We start from the raw sequence: 27,693 nt of genomic DNA, 5'->3' as shown, positions 1-27,693 counted from the left end.
TCCTCAGGGCAGTGTCCTAGGCCCAACCATCTTCAGCTGCTTCATCAATGACCTTCCCTCCATCATAAGGTCAGAAATGGGGATGTTCGCTGATGACTGCACAGTGTTCAGTTCCATTCGCAACCCCTCAGATAATAAAGCAGTCCGAGCCCGCATGCAGCAAGACCTGGACAACATCCAGGCTTGGGCTGATAAGTGGCAAGTAACATTCGCGCCAGATAAGTGCCAGGCAATGACCATCTCCAACAAGAGAGAGTCTAACCACCTCCCCTTGACATTCAACGGCATTACCATCGCCGAATCCCCCACCATCAACATCCTGGGGGTCACCATTGACCAGAAACTTAACTGGACCAGCCATATAAATACTGTGGCTACGAGAGCAGGTCAGACGCTGGGTATTCTGCGGCGAGTGACTCACCTCCTGACTCCCCAAAGCCTTTCCACCATCTACAAGGCACAAGTCAGGAGTGTGATGGAATACTCTCCACTTGCCTGGATGAGTGCAGCTCCAACAACACTCAAGAAGCTCGACACCATCCAAGATAAAGCAGCCCGCTTGATTGGCACCCCATCCACCACCCGAAACATTCACTCCCTTCACCACCGGCGCACTGTGGCTGCAGTGTGCACCATCCACAGGATGCACTGCAGCAACTCGCCAAGGCTTCTTCGACAGCACCTCCCAAACCCGCGACCTCTACCACCTAGAAGGACAAGGGCAGCAGGCGCATGGGAACAACACCACCTGCACGTTCCCCTCCAAGTCACACACCATCCCGACTTGGAAATATATCGCCGTTCCTTCATTGTCGCTGGGTCAAAATCCTGGAACTCCCTTCCTAACAGCACTGTGGGAGAACCGTCACCACACGGACTGCAGCGGTTCAAGAAGGCGGCTCACCACCACCTTCTCGAGGGCAATTAGGGATGGGCAATAAATGCCGGCCTTGCCAGCGACGCCCACATCCCGTGAACGAATAAAAAAAAATAAAACCGCATTACAGTCGCGGCAACAAATCCTCACATCCGAGGATCTGCACCCTTAAATCCGAGCATCTGCACCCTCACACCGGAGTATCTGCACCCTCACACCGGAGGATCTGCACCCTCACACCGGAGTATCTGCACCCTCACACCGGAGTATCTGCATCCTCACACTGGAGTATCTGCACCGTTACACCGGAGTATCTGCGCCCTTACAACCATTAACTCATCAACTGTCCCCAATCATCTTTATCAGCGTCAGGAGCCCTAAACAAAACCCAACAGTGAAGCCATTGGCTTTCTAATTCTTCACGAATGTACGGACACATTTTTATTTCCGGTACTTTAAGGGAGATTTGAGGAAAGTGGCCGCTGATACTCAGAAGCTACTGCTTGTTGCGTTTTTTTTCAGCGGGCTCGTTGGTCTAGGGGTATGATACTCGCTTCGAGTTTGTTGCTTGAAATATGTGAAAGATCCCGGGTTTAAATCCCGGACGAGCCCTCATTTTTTTCCCCCGACTTTTGATCTTGAGCTGCTGTTCAAACTGGCAGGGTGTTTGGAGGTATCTCAATGATCTCACGTCCTCTGAATGCATTCTGCTTGCAATTGCAATTGACCTTGAAACCGCTCTCGGATTTCATCTCACTGAAGCAGAATGTGGCCACTTTACATCTGTCAGCGTGGAGGTGACGAGGTTGTGTTTGATAACCGCGGACACACCTGTCCGGACATTGTTATTCAGAATGTACAAAATGCTGTCTCAAATACTCTGTTGTCATCCAGGGAGCTCTAGTTTTCCATGCCCTATCTTTCCCCTAGTAAGAATGTATCCAGTCTGGACCAGAAATATCTCCTCACTCAAAGCCTCCCACTGCTCATTTACTGTTTTACCTGCTAATCTTTGATTCCAATCCATCTGGACCCGATCCCTTTTCAACTCGCTGAAATTCGCTCTTCCCAGTTGAGTATTTTCATATCTGATTTTTCCTTGCATTTTCCATAACTACACTAAACCTGCTGCAAATGCTCCCCCACTGAATCATGCTCCACTTGCCCCACTTCTTTCCCCTAAATAAATCCAACACTGCTTCCTTGCTCGTTGGGCTGAAAACATACGGATTAAGAAAGATCTCTTGTCCACATTTCAGGAATTGCTCGTCCTCTTTGACTTTTGCACTTCTATTTCCCAGTCTATATTAGGATAAATGAAGTTCCCTTTTATCACTACTCTAAAATTATTGCATCTTTCTGCGATTTGCCTGCCAATTTGCTCCTCTATCTCCTTCCCACTATTTGGTCGCCTATAGAATGCATCCAGCAGCGTAATAGCTCCTCAATTGTTCCTTAATTCTAAACAAATATATTCTGCCTTTGAACCCTTAAGCATGGCGACCCTTTCTACCGCTGTAACAGTATTTTTGATCAATCGTGCCTGCTCCCCTCTGACCCCCCTACCCCCCACTACATTCTTTCCCTGCCTTTCCTGAATACGTTGTAGACAGGAATATTTAAGTGGCCATTCCGCCGCTTGTTTGAGCCAGGTCTCCATTATTGACACGATAACATAATCCCATGTTACCATTTGTGTCTGCAGCTCACCAATCTTATTTATCAAGTGTGTTAAACACAACATCAGGGCATAAGGGTACGACACGTTCCAATGCCCAATTAAATGTTCTGTACACGAATGTACGTAGCATAAGTAATAAAACAAGTGAATTAGTAGCTTAAATTCAGCTTATAGTGCATGACGTAGTGCTCATCACTGAGACCTGGCTACAAACTGGGCATGTCTGGCAGATAAATATTTCAGGTTATGGGCCGTTTCGAAAGGATAGGGACATTGGAAAAGCCGGTGGAGTAGCGATATTGAGGAGGGATACTATTACTGCATTGGAAAGAAGAGATATCAGTAAAGGTGAGCACGCAGTAGCAACGCTTTGCGTAGAATTGAGTAACAGAACAGAATGCAAGACTTTAGTGGGAGTTGTTTATAGACTTCCGGATAGCAGTGAAAAAGTAACAGGATACACAGAAGCGGACAGGGTGTTAGGGGTCTGGAACTCACTGTCTGAAAGGGTGGTCGAGGCAGAAAACCTCAACTCATTTGAAAAGTACTTGGATGTGCAACTGAAGTGCCATAACCTACAGGGCTATGGACCAAGTGTTGGAAAGTAGGATTAAGTTGGATAGCTCTTTTTCGGCAGGCACAGACACGATAGGCCGAATGGCTTCCTTCTGTTCTGTAACTTTCGATGATTCTATGATTCCGTGTGTGGGAAGGGATTCACTCAGTCATCACACGTGCTGAGACACCAGGGAGTTCGAAAGTGACTGCAGGGGTTGGATTCTGCTGTTGATCCCATCCAGAACTGAACCATGTTCATTCTGACATTTGGGGTTTGTGTCTTCTGATGTTAATAACCCTATAACTGGGCTGGAGATTAATATTCTGGATATCTGTTAAATAAATCAGCTTTGTTTTACACACGTTGTTGGAGATTTTGGTCTTTCCCACTGAGTGTTTAGCATCGCCTGGCTGGAGCTCAGAAAGGACAATCTGGGGGGAGGATCGCCCGGTGGGAACAGAACTTCAGCCTGGACACAGTCCTTCAGGGCCACACTGAGAGGGGCAAACGGCACTTCGCTCTTTCTGGTCTCTCTTCACTGACAGCAAAGTGGCCGTGCGGCATCCAGTCTAAAAATGACTGTGGCAATTATTGTATGAAGATTTAACCTGTTTGTGTGACAGTCCTCGGTCGACCATTTAAGGCAGGCGTTAAATCATTTAAAATATACCCGCTAAAAATAAATGGGTTATGAATTGTGATTTCTGTGAAGCCAAAGTTCCTTCCTTTATATGATTGATGTGCCTGCTCTCCGACTACAGGGTAAATGGTGGAATATCAGTCCTGCTCAGCCGGCAATGATCACGTTACATTTTCTTGCAGACAAAACACACATTGAAACCCTGGAGCTTTGAGGCGATGAATCCTTAGGGAAAATAAAATTAGGGCTCAAACCATCAAACTTTCGCGTTAACCGATAGCATTACGAGACAGGTGAAGAATTTACCTACTAAACCAATAATTCACTCAGCTAAACTTTGAGGTTGCAGTGACCAATATAACAGTTGTCAACTGTCAGTCCAAAATGAATGGTTGAAGCTTGCAGGAGTGAAAATCCAACGAGCCGGTCTTCACTCTGAAATCAGCAACTATGAAGTTAAGAGAAACGTGCCGGAGAAATACTCGATTTCAGCGCGGTGACACTGGGCCAGAGTAAAGTTCAGTTAATATAATCGCCCAGTGGCGAGAGTCTGGATTTGGAACTCCTGAGCGACTGCACTGCGCATTTTCAAAGTCTGCTTGGAGCACCAATCCCTTCACTTCATCACTTGCAGGGACAATTCGATTCTCGGTTTCTTTTCCCTGACGCTTGGTGAAATTTTAAAATTGGAAGCGACCAATATCAAAGCGAACCTCGTCACCGACATGCTCACAGATACAAAGCGGCCATACTCTGCTTCAGTGAGATCAAAGCCCAGAGCGGTTTCAAGGTCGAATGCAATTGTAAGCAAAGCTCGTTCAATGAACGTGCAGGTCATTGAGGTGCCTTTAAATTCCTGATTGTTTGAACTGAACTTCTTCAGCAGGAGCTTGAGATTCAGGTGGAGTGATTTGGGGACTTCATTCCCCTCTTTGCAAAAGTCAAGATCACAAGTCTCGGGTTAAATTCAGGCATCTCCGGGCTGTGACTCTCGAATCGAGAATTGTTCCCCGACCTCAACCAGCCCAGAGACAAGAAGGTATCTTTCCATTGACGTGTTCTGGTCACATTCCATGAGAGGTCTATTTGTAGAATGAAAGGGCATTTTTGAAGAGGCATGCTGATCAGTTTTGTGTTTGCTCCTGACCAAGGACAAACACCGCACTGTGTGTTTTCGCATACCAGATTCACGAAACAGTATAACTTACATAAAGGCTGGGAGTTGAACCCAGGACCTCCTGTTTACTGGACAGGCGCTTTAACCAACTAAGCCACGGAGCCAATTCCTGGCATTGCTTTTCACCTCTTCTCTTTAATATCTATCAGCCACACGCCACATTCTGTTGGGGGTTCAGACTGTTCCATCTTTGTCAATTTCGCTTGCCCGTTTCCCTGTGAATCCCGATACTGCCGGCGTTTCAGGCTGTGTTTATCTTTGTGTGTCCATCAGTGCGTTGATCAGAGAGAGCCAGCATGGATTTGTAAAGGCGAAGTCAAGTCCAACGAAACTAGTTGAACTTTTTGAAGATATAATAACGTGGTAGCTAATGGAGTGTCTATGGGTGTTATATGTATATTGACTTCCAGAGGCATTCGATGAGGTGCCACATAAGAGACTGTTAACACAAATGGGAGCACATGGAAATTAAAGCAACCCATTGACATGGGTAGGGAGTTGGTTAGGAGGTAGGAGACAGAGAGTAGTGATAAAGGATCTGTGCTCAAATTGACAGGATGTGATTAGTGGTGTCCCCCAGGGATCTGTACCGGGGCATCAGCTTTTTACTATATGCATAAATGACGTAGATGAATGAATGAGAGCCGTATATCCAAGTTTGTCGACGACACCAAGTTAGGTGGCACAGTGAGTAGTGCAGGTCGGAGCATAAAGTTATAATTCAAACTGATAGATTAAGTGAGTTGGTAAAACTGTGGCAGATGGAACTTACATAGAATTACATAGAATGTACATCTCAGAAACAGGCAATTCGGCCCAACTGGACTATGCCGGTGTTTATGCTGCAGACGAACTTTCTCGAACCCCTCTTCATCTAACCTTATGAGCAAGCCCTTATATTCCTTTCTCCTCCATGTGTTTATCTAGCTTCCCCGTAAACGCATCCATGCTTTTCGTCTTAACTACTTCTTGAGGTAGCGAGTTGCACATTCTAACGAGTCTCTGGGTATATATGGTTCTCTTGAATGCCATATTGGATTACTTAGTGACAATCTTTTATTTATGGGCCCAAGTTTTGGAATCCTCACCACCAAAAGTTCAAACACCTTATCCACATCTGATCTATCAAACCCTTGCATAATCTTGAAGTCCAGTATGAGTTCAGCCCTCAGCCTTCTCTCTCCTATGGAAAAGAGCCCCAGTCTGTTCAACCTTACAATATGGGGAAGTATGAACTTTGGACCGAAGCAAGATAGGTTGGAATATTTTCTAACTGGTGAGAAGCTAGGAACTGTGGAGGAGGAAAGATGTTTAAGGGCCCAAGTGCAGAAATCACTAAAAGTCAGTGGACATTTACAAAAAATAACCCAAAAGGCTAATGGAATGTTGGCCTTTATCTCCATGGAGCTGGAATTCAAAGGGGTGGAAGTTATGTTCCAGTTATATCAACTCTGCTGAGACCACATTTCGAGTCCTGCATTCAGTTCTGAGCACCACACCTCAGGAAGGATATATTGGCCTTGGAGGGGGTGCAGCGCAGATTCACCAGAATGATACCGGGCTAAAATAGTTCAGTTATGTCGGACAGGTTGCACAGACAAGGTTTGTATTTCCTTGTGTATGGAAGATTAAGTGATGATGTAATCGAGTTGTTGAAGGTGATTAAATGAATGTAACGAATCTTACAACACCAGGTTATAGTCCAACAAATTTATTTTAAAATCACAAGCTTTCGGAGATTATCCCCTTCGTCATCTGACGAAGGGGATAATCTCCGAAAGCTTGTGATTTTAAAATAAATTTGTTGGACTATAACCTGGTGTTGTAAGATTCCTTATATTTGTCCACCCCAGTCCATCACCGGCATCTCCACATCGTGATTAAATGAGCCAGTGGTGTGTGTGTGAGCTGTGAAACAGATTGAAATCCCAATACTCTCCACCACTGGGGACTGAGTCTTCCAACATACAGGGATTTTCACTCGTGCACGTTTCATCCACATTTTCTGCTCTTCATTTCTCCGACCTGCTTGTTGCGCCTTTCCCTTCAATTCAGGACTTACAGGAAAAACTCGATTCTGCGGTCAATCTTCGGGTCAGATGGTGAGATTTCAAATAATTGAAATCGACCCTTATCAACCCCAATATCGGCACCTACACGTTTGACAAATTCAAAGCAGCTTCAATCGCGGTTTTGCTGCACAACTCGTTCAAAGATACTGTCGGTAATTGGAGGGTCTTTCAAGTCATGACACGAACATAACAGTTCGCACTGCCGTTTTCCGCAAGACGCTTCAGATTCATGTGGAATGATTTCGGTCTGGCGGTTAAATCCGTTCCCTCTTCACAAATCCCCATTTGACCCCGTGTCTTTTAATATTTTTGATAACCGATACCAAATCGGTTTGTCCTGTATTGTACATTCCTTTTTAAATATTACAGATAAGCGGAGCACTTGAGCTGTCACAGCTGTGACTTTGTCTTTTCTCCCTCTCCTCTAGATCTCACCGGCAACTGCCACTAACCACAATCTTCTTTCACACTTCCCCATCAGAAAGATCAGAGACTCGATTTTGAAATGAAATAACGCCCATCTCTTCAGTAACCGACAGCCCAGAGAGAGTTTCTTAGTTTCAGCTCCCACTTTCCCCAAATCCTCCTTGAAGTACCATGATTGTCCTTAAGTCACTAATAATATAATTAAAAGTTCTTATCTTCTGGAGTTTTATTTCAGATTCCACGGCTTTTAAAGGTCACTGCGGATGTTTAACGAAGCGCCTCTTGGTTGGAGGCTTCTGTGTGGGAAACATCACTAAGCGATAATTGAGAGACCGACGAGGAAGGTGTTTGATGGGAGCACTGGTGACACAGACCGTGCGCGGCTCTGGTGGCGCAATCGGTCAGCGCGCGTTATTTCTACAACAATTATACTCTCGAGAAATGCCGAGGTTGTGAGTTTCAACCTCACCTAAAGTAATTGAGCCTTTTGCTTCTGAACATTTTGACCAGAGTTCAAAGTTCAAACAGTATATTCCATAACACATCGACTTCTTCGTGTTCCCATGTGGGCACTGAGTCTCCTCTGGCCTACTGTGTTGCAATAGCAGGTGCCGTTTTACTGTATAGAATCATAGAAGGTTACAGAAATGAAGGAGGCCATTCGGCCCATCGAGTCCGTGCCAGCTCTATGCATGAGCAATCCAGCTCGTCCCACTGCCCCGCCCTATCCCCGTAGCCTTGCACATTTTTTCGTTTCAATTACTTACACATTGCCATTTTGAAGGCCATGATTGAATCTGCCTCCACCACCCGCTCTGGCAGAGCATTCCAGATTCTATTCACTCGCTGTGTAAAAACAGTTTCTCCGCACATCACCTTTGGTTCTTTTGCCAATCACCTTAAATCTATGCCCTCTGGTTCTAGACTCTTCCGCCAAAGGGAACAGGTTCTCTCTATCCACTCTGCGTAGACCCTTCCTGATCTTGAACACTTCAATCAATTCTCCTCTTAACCTTCCCTGTTCCAAGGTGAACAATCCCAGCCTCTCCAGTCTATCGACGAAATTTAAGTCCCTCATCTCTGGTATCATTCTAGTAAATCTCCTCCACACTCTTTCTGAGGCCTTCACATCCTTCCTAAAGTTCGGTGCCTGGAACTGGACACAATACTCCAGTGTTTTATAAAGGTTCATCATGACTTCCTTGCTTTTGTACTCCATGCCTCAGTTTATAAGGCCCAGCACCCCGTATGCTTTTTTAATGGCTTTCTCAACCTGCCCTGCCACCTTCAACGATTTGTGCACATACATCCCCATATCCCCCTGTTCCTCCACCCCTTTTAGAATTGCGCCCTCCAATTTATATTGTTTATAGGAGGGAGAGGGGGCGATTGACGGCAGCTGAAATGGTAAAGGAGCCGGCACGAGGTCTTTAAATCTAAAGAACCAAACACATAATTCTTCTTTCCGTGAAGTTGGTATTCATCGGTTTGAAGTGTCGTGTAGGGAAAATTCCGGAAGAAAATTTGCTGCCTGGTGTCACGTTGTAACGGGTGAAATTAATCAGCTTTCAATTGTTGATCGGCTGAAAGGTCAAGAGGCGTTTTCCAGCTCCTGTGTGGAACAAGTTTAGCTTTTGAGCCATTGGGTAAAGTGTTTTCTTTTAATTAGTGTGAACGAAGACAGAATATTTGGCACAAACAAAAAGAATTGTGAACTCACGAGTTCACTGTCCATGTTTCTTACATCATGTTCAACAGAAACAAGGATTCTCCTAAACACGTTATTGAGAATTTTAAAAAAACGGACCCTCACCCTCGTTCGACATCGACAAGGAATAATTTATAGTACTACCATGAATCTGTACAATGGGATCTACTCTAACAGCGAGCCTGGGTAACTCAGTCGTTAGCACATCAGACTTTTAAAACAGGTCGGGATCTGAGGATCCAGGGATCAAGTCCCTGTTCAGGCTGTAAATTTTGGAACAGCTGGCAAGTTCTGCCTTTCCAACTGCCAACTTTACCAATAGGAACAGGAGTCGGCCATTCAGCCCCTCGAATCTGCCCCGCCAGTCAATGAGATCATCGCTAATCTACGAACTCAACTCGACTTTCGACCTATCTCCATATCCCTTGAGTCCCTGAGCACTCAAATATCTATCGATCTCAGTTTTGCATATATTCAACGGCTCAACGGCTCAGCATCCACAGCACTCCGGGGTACAGAATTCCAATGATTCACAACCCTCTCAGTGAAGAAATTATTCCTCATATCTGTCCTAAATGGCCGACTCCTCATCATGAGATGATAACCCTTAGTTCTCGAGTCTCCAGCTAGGGAAAACAGCCTCTCAGCATCTACACTGTCCAGTCCTCTAATAATTTTATACTTTTCAATGACATCACCTCATTATTGTAAACTCCAGAGGATATAGGCCCATTCTACTCAATCTCTCCTCACAGGACAACCTCTCATCCCAGGAATCAATCCAGCCAAACTTTTTAGCACCAATTCTAAGGCAATTGTTCCGCAGGTAAGGAGATCAAAACTGTACATAGTACTCCAGGTGTGGTCTCACCAAAGCCCTGTATAATTGCAGCAAGACTTCCTTACCCTTATACTACAACCACCTCGCAATAAAGGCCAAGATACTAATTGCTTTCCAAATTGCTTGCTGCACCTGCATGTTAACTTTCTGTAATCCGTGTACAAGGACACACAAATCTCTCTGAATAGCAACATTTCGTAGTCTCTCACATTTTAAACGATATTCTGCTTTTCAATTCTTCCTACAAAGTAAATAACCTCACATTTCCCCTCTTTATACTTCATTTGCCACCTTCACGCCCATTCACTTAACCTGTCTGTATCACTTCGCAGCCTCTTTGCGTCCTCCTCACAGCTTACTTTCCCACCTACTTTTGTATCATCAGCAAACTTGGATACATTACACTCGGTCCCCTCATCTAAGTCATAAATATAGATTGTAAATAGCTGAGGCCCAAGCACTGATCTCCACGGCACCCCACTAGTTATAACCTGCCAACCCGAAAATGACCTGTTTATTCCGGCTTTCTGTTTACTGTCCGTCAATAAATCCCCAATCCAGGCTAATATATTACTCACAATCCCATGACCCTAATCTTGAGTAACAGCCACTTGTGCGGCACCTTATGTAATGCCTTTTGAAAATACAGACATACTACATCGACTGGTTCTCACTTTTGTACCCTGATAGTTACACCCTCAAAACTCTAATACATTTGTCAAACACGATTTCCCTTTCATAAAACCGTGTTGCATGTGCATAATCAAATTATGATTTCCTAAGTGCCCTGTTACTACGTCCCTATTAATAGATTCTACCATTTTCCCTACTACTATTGTCAGGCTAACTGGCCTGTTTTCTCTCTCCCTCCTTTCTTGAATAGCGGGGTTACATTTGCTACCTTCCAATCCACGGAAACCTTTCTAGAATCCAAGGAATTCTAGAAGATCAAAATCAATGCATCCACTATCTCTGCAGCCACCTCTTTTAAAACCCTATGATGTTGGCAATCAGGCCCGGGAGATTTGGCGGCTTTTAGACCCATTAATGTTTACAGTACTTTTTCATTACTAATCTTAAATACTTTAAGTTCCTCACTCTCATTAGAAGGTAGATTCCCCACTATTTCCGATACGTTCTTTGTGTCTTCTACTTTGAAGAAATATGCAATATATTTGTTAAACGTCTCTGCCATTTCTTTATTCCCCGTTATAATTTCTCCTGTCTCTGTCTCCAAGGGACCCATGTTTCCTTTCGTGAATCTGTTAGAAACAAAGAGACATAGAAAGAAGGAGCAGGAGTAAGCAATTCGGCCCTTCGAGCCTGCTCCATCATTCAATATAATCATGGCTGATCTTCTATCTCAATACTATATTCCCGCTCTCTTCCCATACCCCTTAATACTTTTTGAGTCTAGAAATCTATCGAGCTCCTTCTTAAACATATTCAGTGACTTGACCTCCACAGCCTTCTGTGGTAGGGAATTCCACAGGTTCAACTCCCTCTGAGTGAAGAAATTTCTCCCCATCTCAGTCCTAAATAGCCTCCCCCGTATCCTGAGACTGTGACCCCTCGTTCTGGACCACCCCAGCCAGAGGAAACATTCTCCCTGCATCCAGTCTGTCTCGCCCGATCAGAATTTTATATGTTTCAATGAGATCCCCTCTCATTCTTCTGAACTGCAATCAATACAAGCCAAGTCGACACAATCTCTCCTCATACGACAGTCCTGACATCCCAGGAAACAGTCTGGTGAACCTTCGCTGCACTCCCTCTATGGCAAGTATATGCTCTCTCAGCTTAGGAGACGAAAACTGCAGACAATATCCAAGGCCCTGTATAACTGCAGTGAGACATCCTTGCTTCTTTACTCAAATCCTCTTGCAATGAAGGCCAACATACCATTTGCCTTCATAACTGCTTGCTGCACCTGCATGTTTGCTTTCAGTGGCTGATGTACAAGGATAACCAGATCCCTTTGTACATCAACATTTCCCAATCTATCACCATTTAAATTATACTCTGCCTTTCTGTTTTCCTTCCGAAGTGGACAACTTCACATTTATCTACATTATACTGCATCTGCCATGTATTTGCCCACTGACTCAACTTGTCTAATTTGCCTTGAAGCCTCTTTGCATCGTCCTCATAACTCACGATCCCACGTACTTTTGTGTCGTTAGCAAACTTGGAAATTTAACATTTGGTTCTCTCTTCCAAATCATCGGTATATGTTGTGAATAGCTGGGGCCCAAGCACTGATCCCTGCGGTACCCCACTTACCACTGCCTGCCACCCGGAAAAAGATCAATTTATTCCAACTCTATGTTAGCTATCTGTTAACCAATTTTCAATTCATGCCAGTATATTACCTCCAATCCCATGTGCTTTAACTTTGCACACTAACATCTAATGTGGGACTTTATCAAAGGCCTTCTGAAAATCCAAATACACCACATCCACTGATTTTCCCTAATCTATTCGAACAATTACATCCTCAGAAAATTCCAGTCGGTTTGTCAAACATTATTCCCCTTTCATAAATCCATGCTGACTTTGTTTAATCCCTTTTCTAAGTGTCCTGTTATCACGTCCTTTATTATAGACTCCAGCATTTTCCCTAATACTGATGTTAGGCTAACCGGTTTGTAGTTCCCTGTTTTCTCTCTCCCTCCTTTTTTAAAAAAGTGGGGTTACATTTGCCACCCTCCAATCTGCAGGAACTGTTCCATAATCTATAGAATTTTGGAAGAAAACAACTAATGCATCCACTATTTGCATGGCTACGTTTTAGTACTCTTGGAAGCAGATTTTCAGGTCCTGGGGATTTATTCGCTTTCAGTCCCATTAATTTCTCCAGCACTATTTTTTATTAATACGATTTTCCTTTAATTGCTCCTTCTCACTAGTCCATTGGTTCCCTAGCATTTCTGGGAATTTTTTTGTGTCCTCTTCCATGAAGACAGAACCAAAATATTTGTTTAATTGCTCTGCCATTTCCCTGGTCTACATTATTAATTCTCCCGTTTCTGACTGTAAGGGACCTACATTTGTCTTCACTAATCTTTTTCTTTTTACATATTTGTAGAAATTTTTACATTCCACTTTTATATTCGTTGCAAGTTTGCGCTCATACTCTATTTTGCCTCTCTTAATAAATCTCTTGGTCCTTTATTGCTTTATTCTAAACAATTCCCAAACCTCAGCCTTGCTCCTTTTTCTGGCAACTTTATATGACTCCTCTTTGGATGTAATACTATCCTTAGTTTCTTTTGTTAGCCATGGTTGGGCCTCATTTCCTTTTGTGTTTTTGCGACAGAAAGGAAAGTATAATTCTTGCAATTCATGCATTCATTCCTTAAATGTTATCCATTGCCTATCCACTGTCATGCCTTTTAATGAAGCTTCCCAATCTATCATAGTCAACTCACTCCTCATACCTTCGTACTTTCTTTTGTTCAGATTTAGCACCTTAGTTTCAGAATGGACAACTTCATTTTCCATCTTAATGAAGAATTCTATCATGTTAGAATCATTCTTCCCTTAAGGACCCCGCACAACAAGATTATTAATGAACCCTTTCTCATTGCACAATACCCAATCTAGAATAGCCTGTTCCCTGGTTGGTTCCTTAACGTACTGGTCTAAAAAGCATCTCGTACACACTCCAGGGATTCATCCTCCAAAGTATTATTGCTAATTTGGTTTGGCCAGTCTATATGCAGATTAAAGTCAACCATGATTACTGCATCATACTGCAGTGCTATTTATAGGATAAAGTCACCCCCTGCTGGTGTGTACACCATCATGATGCAGTAAGGATGTTCCCAAAGATGGGTGAAACTAGAACTAGGGGGCATAATTTTAGAATAAGGGGCTGCTCTTTCAAAACTGAGATGAGGAGAAACTTCTTCACTCAGAGGGTGGTAGGTCTGTGGAATTTGCTGCCCCAGGAAGCTGTGGAAGCTACATCATTAGATAAATTTAAAACAGAAATAGACAGTTTCCTAGAAGTAAAGGGAATTAGGGGTTATGGGGAGCGGGCAGGAAATTGGACATGAAGCTGAGTTCGGATCGGTCAAAGCCCTGTGGGTGGCGGAGAGGGCCCAGGGGCTATGTGGCCGGGTCCTGCTCCGACTTCTTGTGTTCTTTAGATTTGTGGTTGGGATCAGATCAGCCATGATCTTATTGAATGGCGGAGCAGGCTCGAGGGGCCGATTGGCCTACTCCTGCTCCAATTTCTTATGTTCTTATGTTCTTATGTTCATACATCATTGATATTTATAGAATATTGTCACCTCCTGCTGGCGTTTACACCATCATGCAGCAGTGATATTTATTGGATAACGTCACCGCACTTTAGGAAGTATGTAAACGCCTTACAGAGGGGTGTAGAAGAGATGTACTCGAACGATTCAAGGGACGAGGGACTTAAATGACGTAGATAGCCTGGAGGAGCTGGGGTTGTTCTCCGTGGAACAGAGACGGTTGCGAAGAGATTTGATAGAGGCATTCAAAATCATGAAGGGTCCAGACAGAGTAGATAGAGAGAAACTGTTTCCATTGGAGGAAGAGTCAAGGACCAGAGGACATGGGTTTAAGGTGTTTTGCAAAAGATACATGAGGACAAACTTTTCAACACAGCGAGTGATTAGGATCTGGAATGCACTGCCCGAGGGTGTGGTGGAGGCAGATTCGATCATGGCCTTCAAAATGGAACTGGATAAGTACTTGCAAGGAAAAATGTTGCATGGCTGCGAGGATAGGGCAGGGAGTCGGACGAGCTTGATTGCTCATCCATAGCGCTGGCGCGGACTCGATGGGCCAAATGACCTCCTTCCGTGATGTGACCTTTCTATGATTCTATGAAACTAATAACAGTGCTGTATAATGGGGAACACACCAGCAGGAGGTGACATTATTAAAAAATATCACTGCTGTATGAAGCAATACACAACTGCAGGAGGTGACATTATTCTGTAAATATCACTGCTGTATTTTGGAGTACACAACAGCAGGAGGTGACATTATTCTATAAATATCATTACTGTATTTTGGAGTACACAACAGCAGGAGGTTACATTATTCTATAAATATCATTGCTGTATGATGGAGTACACACCAGCAGGAGGTGACATTATACTAGAAATATCTCTGCTGTGTGATGGAGTACATACCTGCAGGAGGTGACATTATTCTATAAATATCACTGCTGTACGATGGAGCACACACCAGCAGGAGGTGACAATATTCTATAAATATCACTGCTGTATGATGGAGTACACACCAGCAGGAGGTGACAATATTCTATAAATATCACTGCTGTATGATGGAGTACACTCCAGCAGGAGGTGACATTATTCTATAAATATCACTGCTGTATGATGGAGTACACTCCAGCAGGAGGTGACATTATTCTATAAATATCACTCTGTATGATGGACTACACACCAGCAGGAGGTGACATTATATTATAAATATCTCTGCTGTATGATGGAGTACACACCAGCAGGGGCTGATATTATATTATAAATATCACTGCTGTATGATGGAGTACACACCAGCAGGAGGTGACATCATTCTACAAATATCACTGCTGTATGATGGAGTACACACCAGCAGGAGGTGACATCATTCTACAAATATCACTGCTGTATGATGGAGTACACACCAGCAGGAGGTGACATCATTCTATAAATATCATTGCTGTATGATGGATTACACACTAGCAGAAGGTGACATTGTTCTCTCAATATCCCTGCTGTATGATGGAGTACACACCAGCAGGAGGTGACATCATTCTATCAATATCATTGCTGTATGATGGATTACACACTAGCAGAAGGTGACATTGTTCTCTCAATATCCCTGCTGTATGATGGAGTACACACCAGCAGGAGGTGACATTATTCTCTCAATATCCCTGCTGTATGATGCAGTCCCCAAACCCGGTCCCAGATCTACATCCTCACCCAGAGCTCGGATCAGCCTCGACATCCCACTCGTACCTTTCACATGATCCTCATCTCCCACCCGAACTCTTACATTATGTCTGTCCATTGACTTTATGCCAGTTAGAAATTTAACAGAAATCAAGGGCAGGAGCAGATGTTTAATGAACACTGGATTTTGCTGAACAGCATTTAATCTTTGAATTATCGGTAACTGTTTTCCTTAAACCCCACACTCGGCCGCAGGAATAACTTGTGTGAGATGGGGATTCGACTGACACAAACAGGCTGATTTTTTCTGTGACGTCCTGATGGACTTTTTCCAAAAAGCAGAATCCAAATTGAGTTATATGTCATTTTGAAACCGATGTCCCTCGTTGGTTCCATGAGGCTTTCAGAGAAACTGGAATATTTGTGTGTTGGTGATTCTGTTGGAACCGCAATAGTCTGATTAAAAATGTAACTAAAACGGATGATCCCGATACGAAAGCAATGGTGAGGACAGCAATTTTACTTAATAATAGCAAAGCACCGCAGTTCTCAGTCTGTTACATCAGATATTTTTAATATTCTTCATTAACAACATTTGAGTAAAAACAGCGACATAAAACGATACAAAGTTCATCAGCTGATAAAACAATTCAATTCAAAATACATTTTCCGCAGAATTACATCAGTTAAAAAAATTCCCCATGTTTATTTATAGAAGAAAGACATTATATCTATTTATTTTACAACAATAACTTGCTTTTTAAATGGCACCTTTAAGGTAGAAAAAAATCCCAAGGCGCTTCAAAGAGAATGTGAAATAAAGGCAACACAGAGTGAAGGAGAGGGAAGAGGAGGCATGAGACGCAGCTTGATCAAAGAGCCGGGTGCAACTCGGGGCGAGGGAAATTGATCCTCGGGGGAGTGGAGCGGGGTGATTCTAGAATATGGGAGCTCGCCGGCTGAAGGCCGAGGCGCTGATGGCAGATTGGACGGAGGGAGAGTTAGAAGAGATCCGAGTCAGAGGGCGGGGAAAATTGGGTGTCTGGGGTTGTCAGGCTGGAGGAGGTAACACAGAAGAAGGTGATAAACCTGTTAAAAATAAAAGGGACCCTTCCCTTATTGAACAGAGATATAAAGTAAAAAGCAAAGAAGTTATGGTAAACTTTTATAAATCACAGGTGAGGCCCCAGCTGGAGTATTGTGTCTCATTCTGGGCACCACATTTTAGGAAGGATGTGGAGGCCTTGGAGAGGGTGCAGAGGAGATTTACTGGAATGGTACAGGGGATGAGGGAATTCAGTTATGTGGAGAGACTGGGGAAGCTGGGATTGTTCTCCTTGGAACAAATAAAGTTAAGGGGAGATTTGATAGAGGTCCTCAGAATAGTTAGGGGTTTGATAGGGAGTAAATCCGGATAAACCGTTTCCACTGGCAGGAGAGTCGGTAACCAAAGGGCACACACTTAAGATAATTATCAACAGAACCAGAGAGGAGATGAGGAGACATGTTTTATTTACACAGGGAGTTGTTACTGGCCTGGACCGCTCTGCCTGAAAGGGTGGTGGAAGCAGATTCAATAGTAGCTTTTAAAAGGGAATTGCATGTATTGGAGTGATTCGGTTGGCTGCATTCTCGCCTCTGAGTTAGAAGATTGTGGGTTCATTCCCACTCCAGAGAATTGAGCACAATATCTAGGCTGACATTCCCAGATCAGTCCGGAGGGAATGCTGCACTGCCAGAGGTGCGGTCCTTTTTAATGAGATGTTGAACCGATGCCCCATCTGCCCTCTCGGGTGGACGTGAAAGATCTCATCGCACTTTTTCGAAGAAGAGCAGGGGAGTTATCCCTGGTGTCCTGGCCAATATTTATCCCTCAATCCACATCACGAAAACAGATCATCTGATATTATAACATTACTGTTTGTGGGATCTTGCTGTGCACATATTGGCTGCCGCACTTCCTATATTACAACATTGACTCCAATTCAGAAGTATTTCATTGGTTGTAAAGTGCTTTGGGGCGTCCGGAGGTTGAGTAAGGCGCTATATAAATGCAAGTCTTTTTTTCTTTTTGTATATTTGAAAATGAAACAATTGCAGGGCAATGGGGAAAGAGCGGGGGATTGGGACTAATTGGACAGCTCTTTCAAAGAGTCGGCACAGGCACGATGGGCCGAATGGCCTCCTTCTGCGCTATCAGATTCTATAGATTGAGAAGGCAAATTTCATGGAGGGATTTTAGCAGAAAATAAAGCTGTCTTAGCAACGAACATGAGATAATATGTAAAATACCCACGGCTGTGGAGACAGTCAGTCGAGATTCGTCCATGATCGAGCCGAATACTTTAGGACTTCCGGTGATGAATTCACATCCGGTTGGAATATTTCAACCAAAATTCTGCCACGAAACAAAAGAAAACATGTTGGTAAATGAAGTTCATTAACTCATTCCCACTCTGTAAATTGACTAAATACAGACAGTGACGATCAGGCTTTATTTTAAACTGATGTGTCTCACATTCTCTGGGACATTTGCAATTTATGAATTTAAGACAATTTTAGACAGTTGATAACTTTTATGAAATTGAAACTCAAATTGTCCGCATAAAGAGGCAATGGGACAGAAGACTGAGGAAATCTTTCCAATTGTGGATGGCCGGTCAGGAGCTCTCACCTCACTGTTAAAAACTGTCCACTAATAAAGTCAAATCAATCTGGGTTATGGCCGGGGCCGACCGTGCCCGGGTTTCTTTCCCGCATTTCTTTTGAAAGGAAATTCTCCTGCTTGTTTATGAATCCCTCCAATGTCCGGACCATCCACCACTGCAACTTGCTCTACCACAGACACCAACACACGCCCTCCACGTCTCTGACGATGGTCTGTTGTGAATCACCCCACTCCACTCCCCCCACTATCAATGTTGACCTTTCGCAAATCACCCATTTGCATTCAGTATTTAATTAATTCTCGGGATGTGGGATGACGCTGGCAAGGCCGGCGTTTATTGCCCATCCCTAGTTGTCCTGAGAAGATGGCGGTGGGCCTTTGTATTTCTCCACCTGAATGCACAGATCTCACTCTCCTCACTCCTAGGCATCAAGCTCCATGTTGGAGCACGTCCTCGGTCTGGACCCCAAGTGTTTCCCAGATTCCATGCAACATTTCCAAACCCCACCCTTTGAAAGCACCTGAGAACGCTTCTGTTGGCAGGACATGGACACCATTGTGTGCATCAGTGATGGTATCAGCTGCTCACTCATCACATGTAATACGGTTGACAGTCAGAGCCTTTATTCGGCCTCAAAAACCTTACATAACTGCAACCTCAACAGAACCCTGCCATTGCCCCAGTCTGGTGTTTTCTTATTCCCACACTCATCCTTCAGTAAAGTTGTCAGTTTCGTGCAAATTGAAGCTGAATTTTGCTGTGGACCAGTGCTCACTGGGTTGTATCTGGAACTGGGACTGATATTGTCTGAACTCACTCAGAGCTCGCACTAGGGGACGCTTCCATTACACTATTCAGGGCTGAACTTTAACCCGGACGTGAAATGTTACTGTCAATCCCTCACGACCACCGACCACCCTTTTGTTTCCAAATGAAGAACCTTCTGAACATTGCGCTGTTTGTTGAGCGAGTCCGGTGACCTGGCCTCAGCCAATCTTCTTGGCAACAATATGCAGCTGTTGAAGTCCCTCTGACCGAATTTTGTCTTCTGACCCCTCGGGTCAGTGCCTTTTGCTCCATTGTCTCAGTGTAAGAATTGAGTCTATATTATTCTTTTGATTTGTTTGGAAAATCCTTCTGTCAAACTGGAGAAGTAGAGAGATAGAGAAATAGATGTAGAAAGATGGAAAGAGAGAAATATGGAGGGAGATAGATGAAGAGTGAGATTGAGAGAGACGATGATAGAGAGATAGAAATGATGATAGAGAGCGACATATATATAACTGGATAAATAGACAGACAGAGTCAGACAGAGATACAGAGCAAGAGACAGAGAGAGGGAGAGAAAGAGGGAGGGGATACAGAGACTGAGATTGCTGCATGTGGAAAGCCAGAAAGATAATTTGCACTTTCCTCCCCAACTTTTTTAATAATAGAATATTTCTGGTCAGGGATCTGTCAATAAACAGACTAATGGACTCTCGGTCGATTACTGAGAACTAACTATCTGGGCCGTTCTACTGAATTGAACTCACAGTCTGTGGCGGGGTGGTCCGCGGTCCTTCTGAGTGTGAGACGGAAGCTTCTGTCCAGCAAGGAGTCACAATGCGTGCTGCTCGGGGTCGCGCCCTCAACATCGGCACAACTCCCCCGAACTGGTGCTGGAAGGAAACGATTGTTGGGAATCAGAGAAGGAGTTTTAAAACGTACTTCAGAGAAAAACACAAACCCCTTTTTACACAATCATCAAACTACAGGAAGCAGTTTGGGACCATCGACAATATGGAATAATCCTCAGTCCTAGAAAAGAGAAAGCAAAGGGGTGATATATAGAATGGTTACAAAATAGGAGGCCATTCGGCCCATCGAGCCCGTGCAAGTTAAAGCCTTTGGGGATGCTGGGAATTGAACGCGGGACCTCACATATGCAATGCTATATCCCCACTGATCGAGGTATTTAAGATTATAAAAGGCTTTGACAGGGGAGAAGTAGAGAAAAGATTTCCACTTGTGGGAGAGACAAAAACTGGAGATCATAAATATAAAATAGTGGCTAGTAAATCCAATAAGGAATTCAGGAGAAACCTTTTCACCAACATGTAACCGTAGGCGTTAATTATTGCCGCAGGTATTGGCGAAAAAAATTGAAATTGCTTTCTCCGCTATTTTAACATTGAGTTTGATTTATTTCTTTAAACTGGACTTATTTCGTTGTCATGATAGCCGGTAATTGAGTGTGGTATGACAGGGTTAAGTGTTCGTCGGCTTAATCACCAACAGCAATTTTCGGGCTTTTTAGGGCAACAGGCATGAGTCATCCAATGGGAACTTTCAACACAAATTGTAAAACAATTGTACGAATGGCGATTAATGATTGGCATTGGGCTGGTGCAATTGTACAGAAATGTGTTTACAAATAAAGGAATGAGTCGGCAGCCTCCGAGCCCAGGGGTTAACTTACCAGGACCCTCTGCGCTGGGGGTCTGATCATTCAATGGGCCAGAATCAGTGTCATCGTAATCCTGTTTACTGAGGCGCTCTCTGGTCCAATCTATAAAAGGAAATGTTCATTTTAGCGGAGAACAGCGGTGGAGCCGCAAGGCGGTCTTTTCCAGACCATTTAAACAGAGTTTTCCTAAATTAATGACGCACACGTCCTGACAAGTATTCAAGGGAACCCATCGGGTGGAGCTCCTGGATTCCTGATTGACATCACGGCCATTATTACAATCTGATGGCAAAACAATCACCATCACCGGTTTAGGGATCTGGGTGCGTGAGAAACTATTTTAGTTATTCCTGGCTCTTTGTCACCCTGTGTGTATCATTTTGTCGATGTTTCAAGCAGTGGCTGGTGCTTAATTATCAAATTCACAAAATATTACACAGAAGCTGAGAAATTACACACCGAACATAATATTTACAAAATATTACACAGAATCTGAGTAATTAAACACCGAACATAATATTTACAAAATATTACACAGAATCTGAGTAATTACACACCGATCATAATATTTACAAAATATTACACAAAATCTGATTAATAAGGTATCGAATTTCATTCACAAAATATTACACAGATATGAGTAATTACACACCGAATGTCATATTTATAAGATAATACACAGATCTAAGTATTTACAAACCAAATGTCACGAACAAAATATTACTCAGATCTTAGTATATAATGAGCAAGTTGATAATGTGGTGAAGAAAGCATATGGGATACTTGGCTTTGTAAATAGAGGTATCGTATAAAAAATAAGGAAGTCATGTTGAACCTTTACAAATCACTGGTTAGGCCTCAGCTGGGGTATTGTGTACAAATCTGGGCACCACAGTTTAGGAAGGATGTAAAGCCTTGGTGAGGATACAGAGCAGGTTTATCAGGATGATATCAGGGATGAGGGACTTCAGATTTGTGAAGAGATTGGAGAAGCTGGGATTGTTTTCCTTGGAGCAGAGAAGGTTAAGGGGAGAACTAATAAAGATATTCAAAATTATGAGGGGGTTTGATCGAGCCAGTCCGGAGAAACTGTTTCTTTTGGCAAGTGGGTCGGTAAACAGAGGTCACAGATTTAAAATAATTGGCAAAAGAACTAGAGAGGAAATGAGGAGAAATTGTTTCTCTCAGATCTGGAACGCACTACCTGAAAGGGCGGTGGAATCAGATTCCATAGGAACTTTTAAAGGCAATTCGGTATGTACGTGAAGGGGACTAATTCACAGCGTTATGGGAAAAAGCTGGGGTGTGGGACTAAATTTGACAGCTCTTTCAAAGAGCCGGTACAGACACGACGGGCCGGATGGTCTCCTTCTGTGTTGTAAAATTCTATGATCTGAGTAATTACACAACGAAAGGACATTTACAAAATATTACACAGATCTGAGTAATTAGATGCGGAATGTAACAGTCACAAACTATTACACAGTTCTGGGTAGTACATACCTTCAGGATTCTGCGAGTTCTGGTCGGTTTGATGTAAACTTGAACTGGTATAATATTCCAGATCAATCTCTCCGCTATTAGATCGATAAACTGTCAAAACAAATGAGAACGGTGAAGAACATTTAATGTAAATTAAGGCTGTTAAATTCTTTCAAATACACAAACGCTGTCATACAGAAATCTTGTCAACTGTTCAGATCGCCAGCAAATACCATCATTAGTTAGTATGATACCAGAATACAAAGACAAAAATACATTTACAGTCTTCACACCTCAGAGCCTTTGTAATAAGTGTGATCATATTCATTGTATGGACTCTTAAACCGCAGTGCTCTCAGTGATCCCACCTGTGGGAGCAACACGGAGCATCATTGCCCTCTGCGGCAAGGAGAGTGTGATAATCTGCACAGTGACTGCTCAGAGTACATCGACACAACCTTCTGAATGAGAGTAGGGAAAAACACTCAAAAAAAAGCTTCAGAATTAGAAACTAGGAGGACTGTGAAAAGACAGGAAAGGGAGAAATATAGAAATCCCATCAAACATGAAGCTGACAACAGTTAATAATCTGAACAATCAGACAGCACCATGTTCACCGTGAAAGGAGGTGTCCTGTGAACAGGGCCGAATATCACGGGACTGGTCCCAAATACATTCAATGCAGCGGAGTTTTATTGGGGGGAAGCGACACCTGGACAGACAGAACATGTCATGGGGTGGGACTCACGCGATCCTCTTCCAGCTGTAATGTCATCGATTTCTTGATAAATTGGTTCACCCGGTCTGGAAATCGTATAACTGAAGCTACGATTTTTCACTGTTTAGGAGTAAAACAGATATATTTCATTCATTGTATTCCGGACTCCTCCCGACAGCTATCTCCAAGGAACAGAACAAAATCCACCGAATAAATGACCCCTGTCTTGTTCCATTCAAAACCACAAAATAGAATGTACTTTCAAGTGTGAGAAGGTGACTGATTCACAACTGGGATCGAGCATTACAGCGAGCAATTTACAGCCCCTTAACACACACAGAAAACTGCTGATCACCGAGGCTCTAAGATTAAAGGTACCTCTTCTTGATGACTGTCTCTGTTGTTGTACAGTTAGTGCAATCAGCACAAAAACCAACAGGGTTCCCAGGATGATGGAAACGGCAACCGGCGTGGATATTATTCCCCCCGGGATCAGCACATCTGTAACTAAAACAGACACGAGGAAAATGATCCGACCAAAGCAGCGATTTCTCCATTGACAAGACTCAAATCTAACTAAGGTCGAGAGTTAATGCTGGATTTTTAGTCAAGGAGCAGAAAACTATCGCAGTAAATAGGAACTTTGAGATAGGGTCACAGCAGGAAGTTCTTATAACAAGGACAAGGATTGAAGAGGAGACAAACTGGCTGTGGGTCAGTTGATTTGTTGCATGTCACAATTGAAGGGGCAGTAACTATGGTCAAAACTTAATGAATTTAAATTGGGATAAAGCATGAATGAAAGACAATAATATATATTTGTATTTATTGTTTGCCCTATCAATTCGAAACGTTTGAAAATACTTGGCACAATGAATCTCCACTTGAACTGCCGTAACTGTCGGCAGAGAGACAAACGATAGGCGGAGTGACAGAGGAGGGGCAATGAGGAGTTTGATTAAGACAAACAGAGCGAATTATTGTGGGAACAGCGACAAGTCTGCTTCAATGAAACAACACTTCCAGAAAGGGGGGAAATTCGCCCACTTAAATTGAGGCTGTTTGTCGGAAGAGAACAAACTGGAGAACTGGTTTGTTACAGGAAACAGGGGGAAGGGGATATGGTTCAATCTTAGAATGTTTGAAACAACAAACAGTCTCATCTTATCAGTAAACAGAGTGACTACTGATCCGGATCAATCAATATTCTCAAATTAAAGAACAAAATAATTTCTACTGAAAAGTACATGTCGTTTTTTTGCAGTTTTATGGGGAGATGACAAAGCCGAATATTCAATATCAGTTGAAAGGAAATCAGCATTTTACACTCTCGCTTTTAAAATAGATAACAAGAGATTTCCTATGAAGCACGGAAATGAATAAATGAAGGCGTCCATTGATTGAATAAACATGTTCCTGCTCCTACCAGAACACATCACACTGGCGACTTTGTGAGCACAGACCCGCTGAGCCCATGTTGATGACCGACAGTCCCACAGGAAGAGTTCGCTTCCCTTGCACTGGACTCTGTTCAGCCATACAGGGCCCTCGCCTTTCCCATACACGGGCTCCCCGGAATCGGCAAGGGCGGAGCCGCAATCGAGCTGCCGGCACACCACACGGGCCTCTCGCCTATCCCAGGAATCGTCACACACCGTCCCCCATGTGTTATTGAACATGATCTCAACTCTTCCCGAACAGTTAGTCTTTCCTCCAACTAACCGTAATTGTTGACCTGAATATAGCAACAAATCAACAGGAAGTTCAGTTATTTTATGACTCATTAGCGGAATCCCACGTAAAGACCATATTATTTAAAAGGAAACTACCTGGTAAATGTTCACTTGTGTGGTCAGGTGTCCCAGTACAAGAATGGAAACTGTCGCTCTTCGTTAACGATTGATTTCCTGCAGTACAAGACACATGCGCCAAATGATGCACTGTAGTAAAGATATCCATGAATGGTACTTGCACTGAGTAAACACAGGCTGTTACCTGAGCAAACCACACCGGCATCCTCTCTGTGCTTACAGTCATGCTGAGCCCATGGTGCGGAGAGACATTGCCACAAGAAGGACTCGTGTGACCGGCATTCAACGTTATCCAGCCAAATGGGCCCAGTCCCTTCTCCAAAATGGGCTTCGAATGGAATCTTGATAACTGATCCACAATCCAGCTGTTTACAGACCACCTCACCGTCTTTCTTATCCCAGTCATCGTAACAAACTGTTCCCCAGGATCCTCGATAGAACACCTCCACTCGGCCCTCACAAGGATGACGTCCTTTCACTAATCTGATCTCCTTATGCTCTGTGAATAGAAGTGAGTGTCAGTAACTCGACAATGATGAAGGAATGTTGATACAGCCCTCTGTCATCGACATCTGATGGGGTGAGGAAGGGATATTGATACAGCCCTCTGTCACTGACATCTGATGGGGTGAGGAAGGGATATTGATACTGGAATCTGTCACCGACATCTAATGGAGTGAGGAAGGGATATTGATACTGGAATCTGTCACCGACATCTGATGGAGTGAGGAAGGGATATTGATACTGGAATGTGTCACCAACATCTGATGGAGTGAGGAAGGGACATTGATACTGGAATCTGTCACCGACATCTGATGGAGTGAGGAAGGGATATTGTTACTGGAATATGTCACCGACATCTGATGGAGTGAGGAAGGGATATTGATACTGGAATATGTCACCGACATCTGATGGAGTGAGGAAGGGATATTGAGACTGGAATCTGTCACCGACATCTGATGGAGTGAGGAAGGGATATTGATACTGGAATCTGTCACCGACATCTGATGGAATTCGCTTCACTGTTAATGTTTATAAATTCAGTCCTGGACTACAGGGGGAGAGTTTCAGTGAACAATACCGCCTCCTAATCTCTAATGACTCCCGGCCTTTTACCGTCTCGATCAATTCATTCATCACTGGCTCGGGAAGATGATCAAGTGTTTCGTCCCTTCCATATATGTACATCCTTTACCCGTTTTATATGAACACACTCCTGTTGTCTTTAGTTTCTTATCTGAATATACAATCCTTTCTCCTTTAACATGAATACCCTCTTGCTGTGTCGACTCACTTACCTGAACATACGATCCTGACATCTTCTTTATGAATACAGTCATGCTCTCCCCAAGGTGATGAATCGCACTCCCAAAGTAGCGACTCGTTACCCGTGCATCTCAGTTCATCCAACCAAATTGGCCCCGAGGCCTGGCCACAGGAAACCGGAGCTGTCGCCGTGAGTGAATATCCACACCCCAGTTGCTTGCAAACAACATTGGTGTCCAATGGATCCCAGGAATCATCACATACTGACCCCCAGGCACCATTGTAGTAAATTTCCACTCTCCCAGCACAAGGACTTCCGCCATCCACCAGTCTTATCTGTTTATGTTCTGTTGCAAATCAAGTAGGTTATATTAGATGTAATGGATTGAAAGAGCTTGATTAGTCCTTGCAACATTTCTACAAGTTGCCTTCCCTTTTATTCCACCAATCCCCCTGTCTCTTCTCCAGTATCAGCTGACTCCTGCAGGACCACAGTACAAATGAACGGCAATAGAAATTACCAACTGGCCTCTCCTTCCGTTCCGTACACTAACCACAGACAATCCGCAGTGTCAGCAACTCTCCTCACTACATTTCCGAGGTAAAAAAAGGTTTGCGATTTGTTCTAGTTCCTTCCATAGGCACTTACAGCACACAGAAAGCCCATTTGTCAGCTACTAGCCAGATAAGTCAACAACTGATCCCACTTTCTTTCTCTCTCCCAAAGCACTGAATGTTGATCTGATTCAAATGATGACTCACATTCTCCGTTAAAATGCAATAGTCTGTGCATCAACTAATGCCTGTGGCAAAACAGTGTGTCCTTTAACAGTTTCCTGCAGAAATACATTTCTCCTAACGTCTAGTCTCAGTCTTAAGGGACAATCTTGATTTGAGGACCACCACGAACTCTCCAGAGAGAGGAACTACTCTTTCCGTCATCACCCAAGCGAAACCCATCACAGATTTATGTCTATGCCTGTGTCTGTGACTTTATTTGTTAAATCCACAATACCATTGGCCCTTTCTTCTTTATTTAACTTCACACACAGTACCAAAGCATTATGGAGCAACCTTCATCACGCCAGGAACTTGGGCACGGCCAAAATATCAGTGTCCGTCCATGTGCACGGATTAATAGAAGCACAAAATACACTCTTTTCTGTGTGAAGTTCCAAGTATCGGTTCAGCCAACATCAATGCATTGAACGTATGCTTCTATTCATGGTTCTCCTCCCAAATGCATTCCCCAAATTCATACTAAATTAAATCTGGCACATATTTGACGATTCTGCAAACGTGTTTGTGCCCGCCTGAAACATTTTACTGTTCTCACTGTCAACCAGATCCCTTACTGTTTTATCGTCAGCCAATC

At 43.5% G+C, this 27,693-nt stretch overlaps 1 protein-coding gene across 1 annotated transcript in view; it reads right to left on the bottom strand.

The window, feature by feature from the left end:
• Positions 1–16,541: 16,541 nt before the first annotated feature.
• The window catches only part of LOC137335953 (deleted in malignant brain tumors 1 protein-like), a 55,389-nt gene continuing 44,237 nt past the window's right edge, over positions 16,542–27,693 (bottom strand). The window contains exons 7-16 of the mRNA XM_068001462.1: positions 26,351–26,665; positions 25,237–25,551; positions 25,071–25,148; positions 24,668–24,976; positions 23,620–23,748; positions 23,272–23,361; positions 22,545–22,634; positions 21,054–21,143; positions 20,128–20,253; positions 16,542–18,321 (exon numbers count right to left, since the gene is read on the bottom strand). Coding sequence (XP_067857563.1) covers positions 18,320–18,321; positions 20,128–20,253; positions 21,054–21,143; positions 22,545–22,634; positions 23,272–23,361; positions 23,620–23,748; positions 24,668–24,976; positions 25,071–25,148; positions 25,237–25,551; positions 26,351–26,665 — 1,544 coding nt within the window. The 3' untranslated portion in view covers positions 16,542–18,319. The remainder of the gene's footprint in view (positions 18,322–20,127; positions 20,254–21,053; positions 21,144–22,544; positions 22,635–23,271; positions 23,362–23,619; positions 23,749–24,667; positions 24,977–25,070; positions 25,149–25,236; positions 25,552–26,350; positions 26,666–27,693) is intronic.

This window comes from Heptranchias perlo, chromosome 20 (assembly GCF_035084215.1).
Source record: "Heptranchias perlo isolate sHepPer1 chromosome 20, sHepPer1.hap1, whole genome shotgun sequence".
Taxonomy (NCBI): domain Eukaryota; kingdom Metazoa; phylum Chordata; class Chondrichthyes; order Hexanchiformes; family Hexanchidae; genus Heptranchias; species Heptranchias perlo.
Note: the sequence above shows the minus strand (reverse complement) of the source record. Positions and strands in the feature narration are given on the sequence as shown.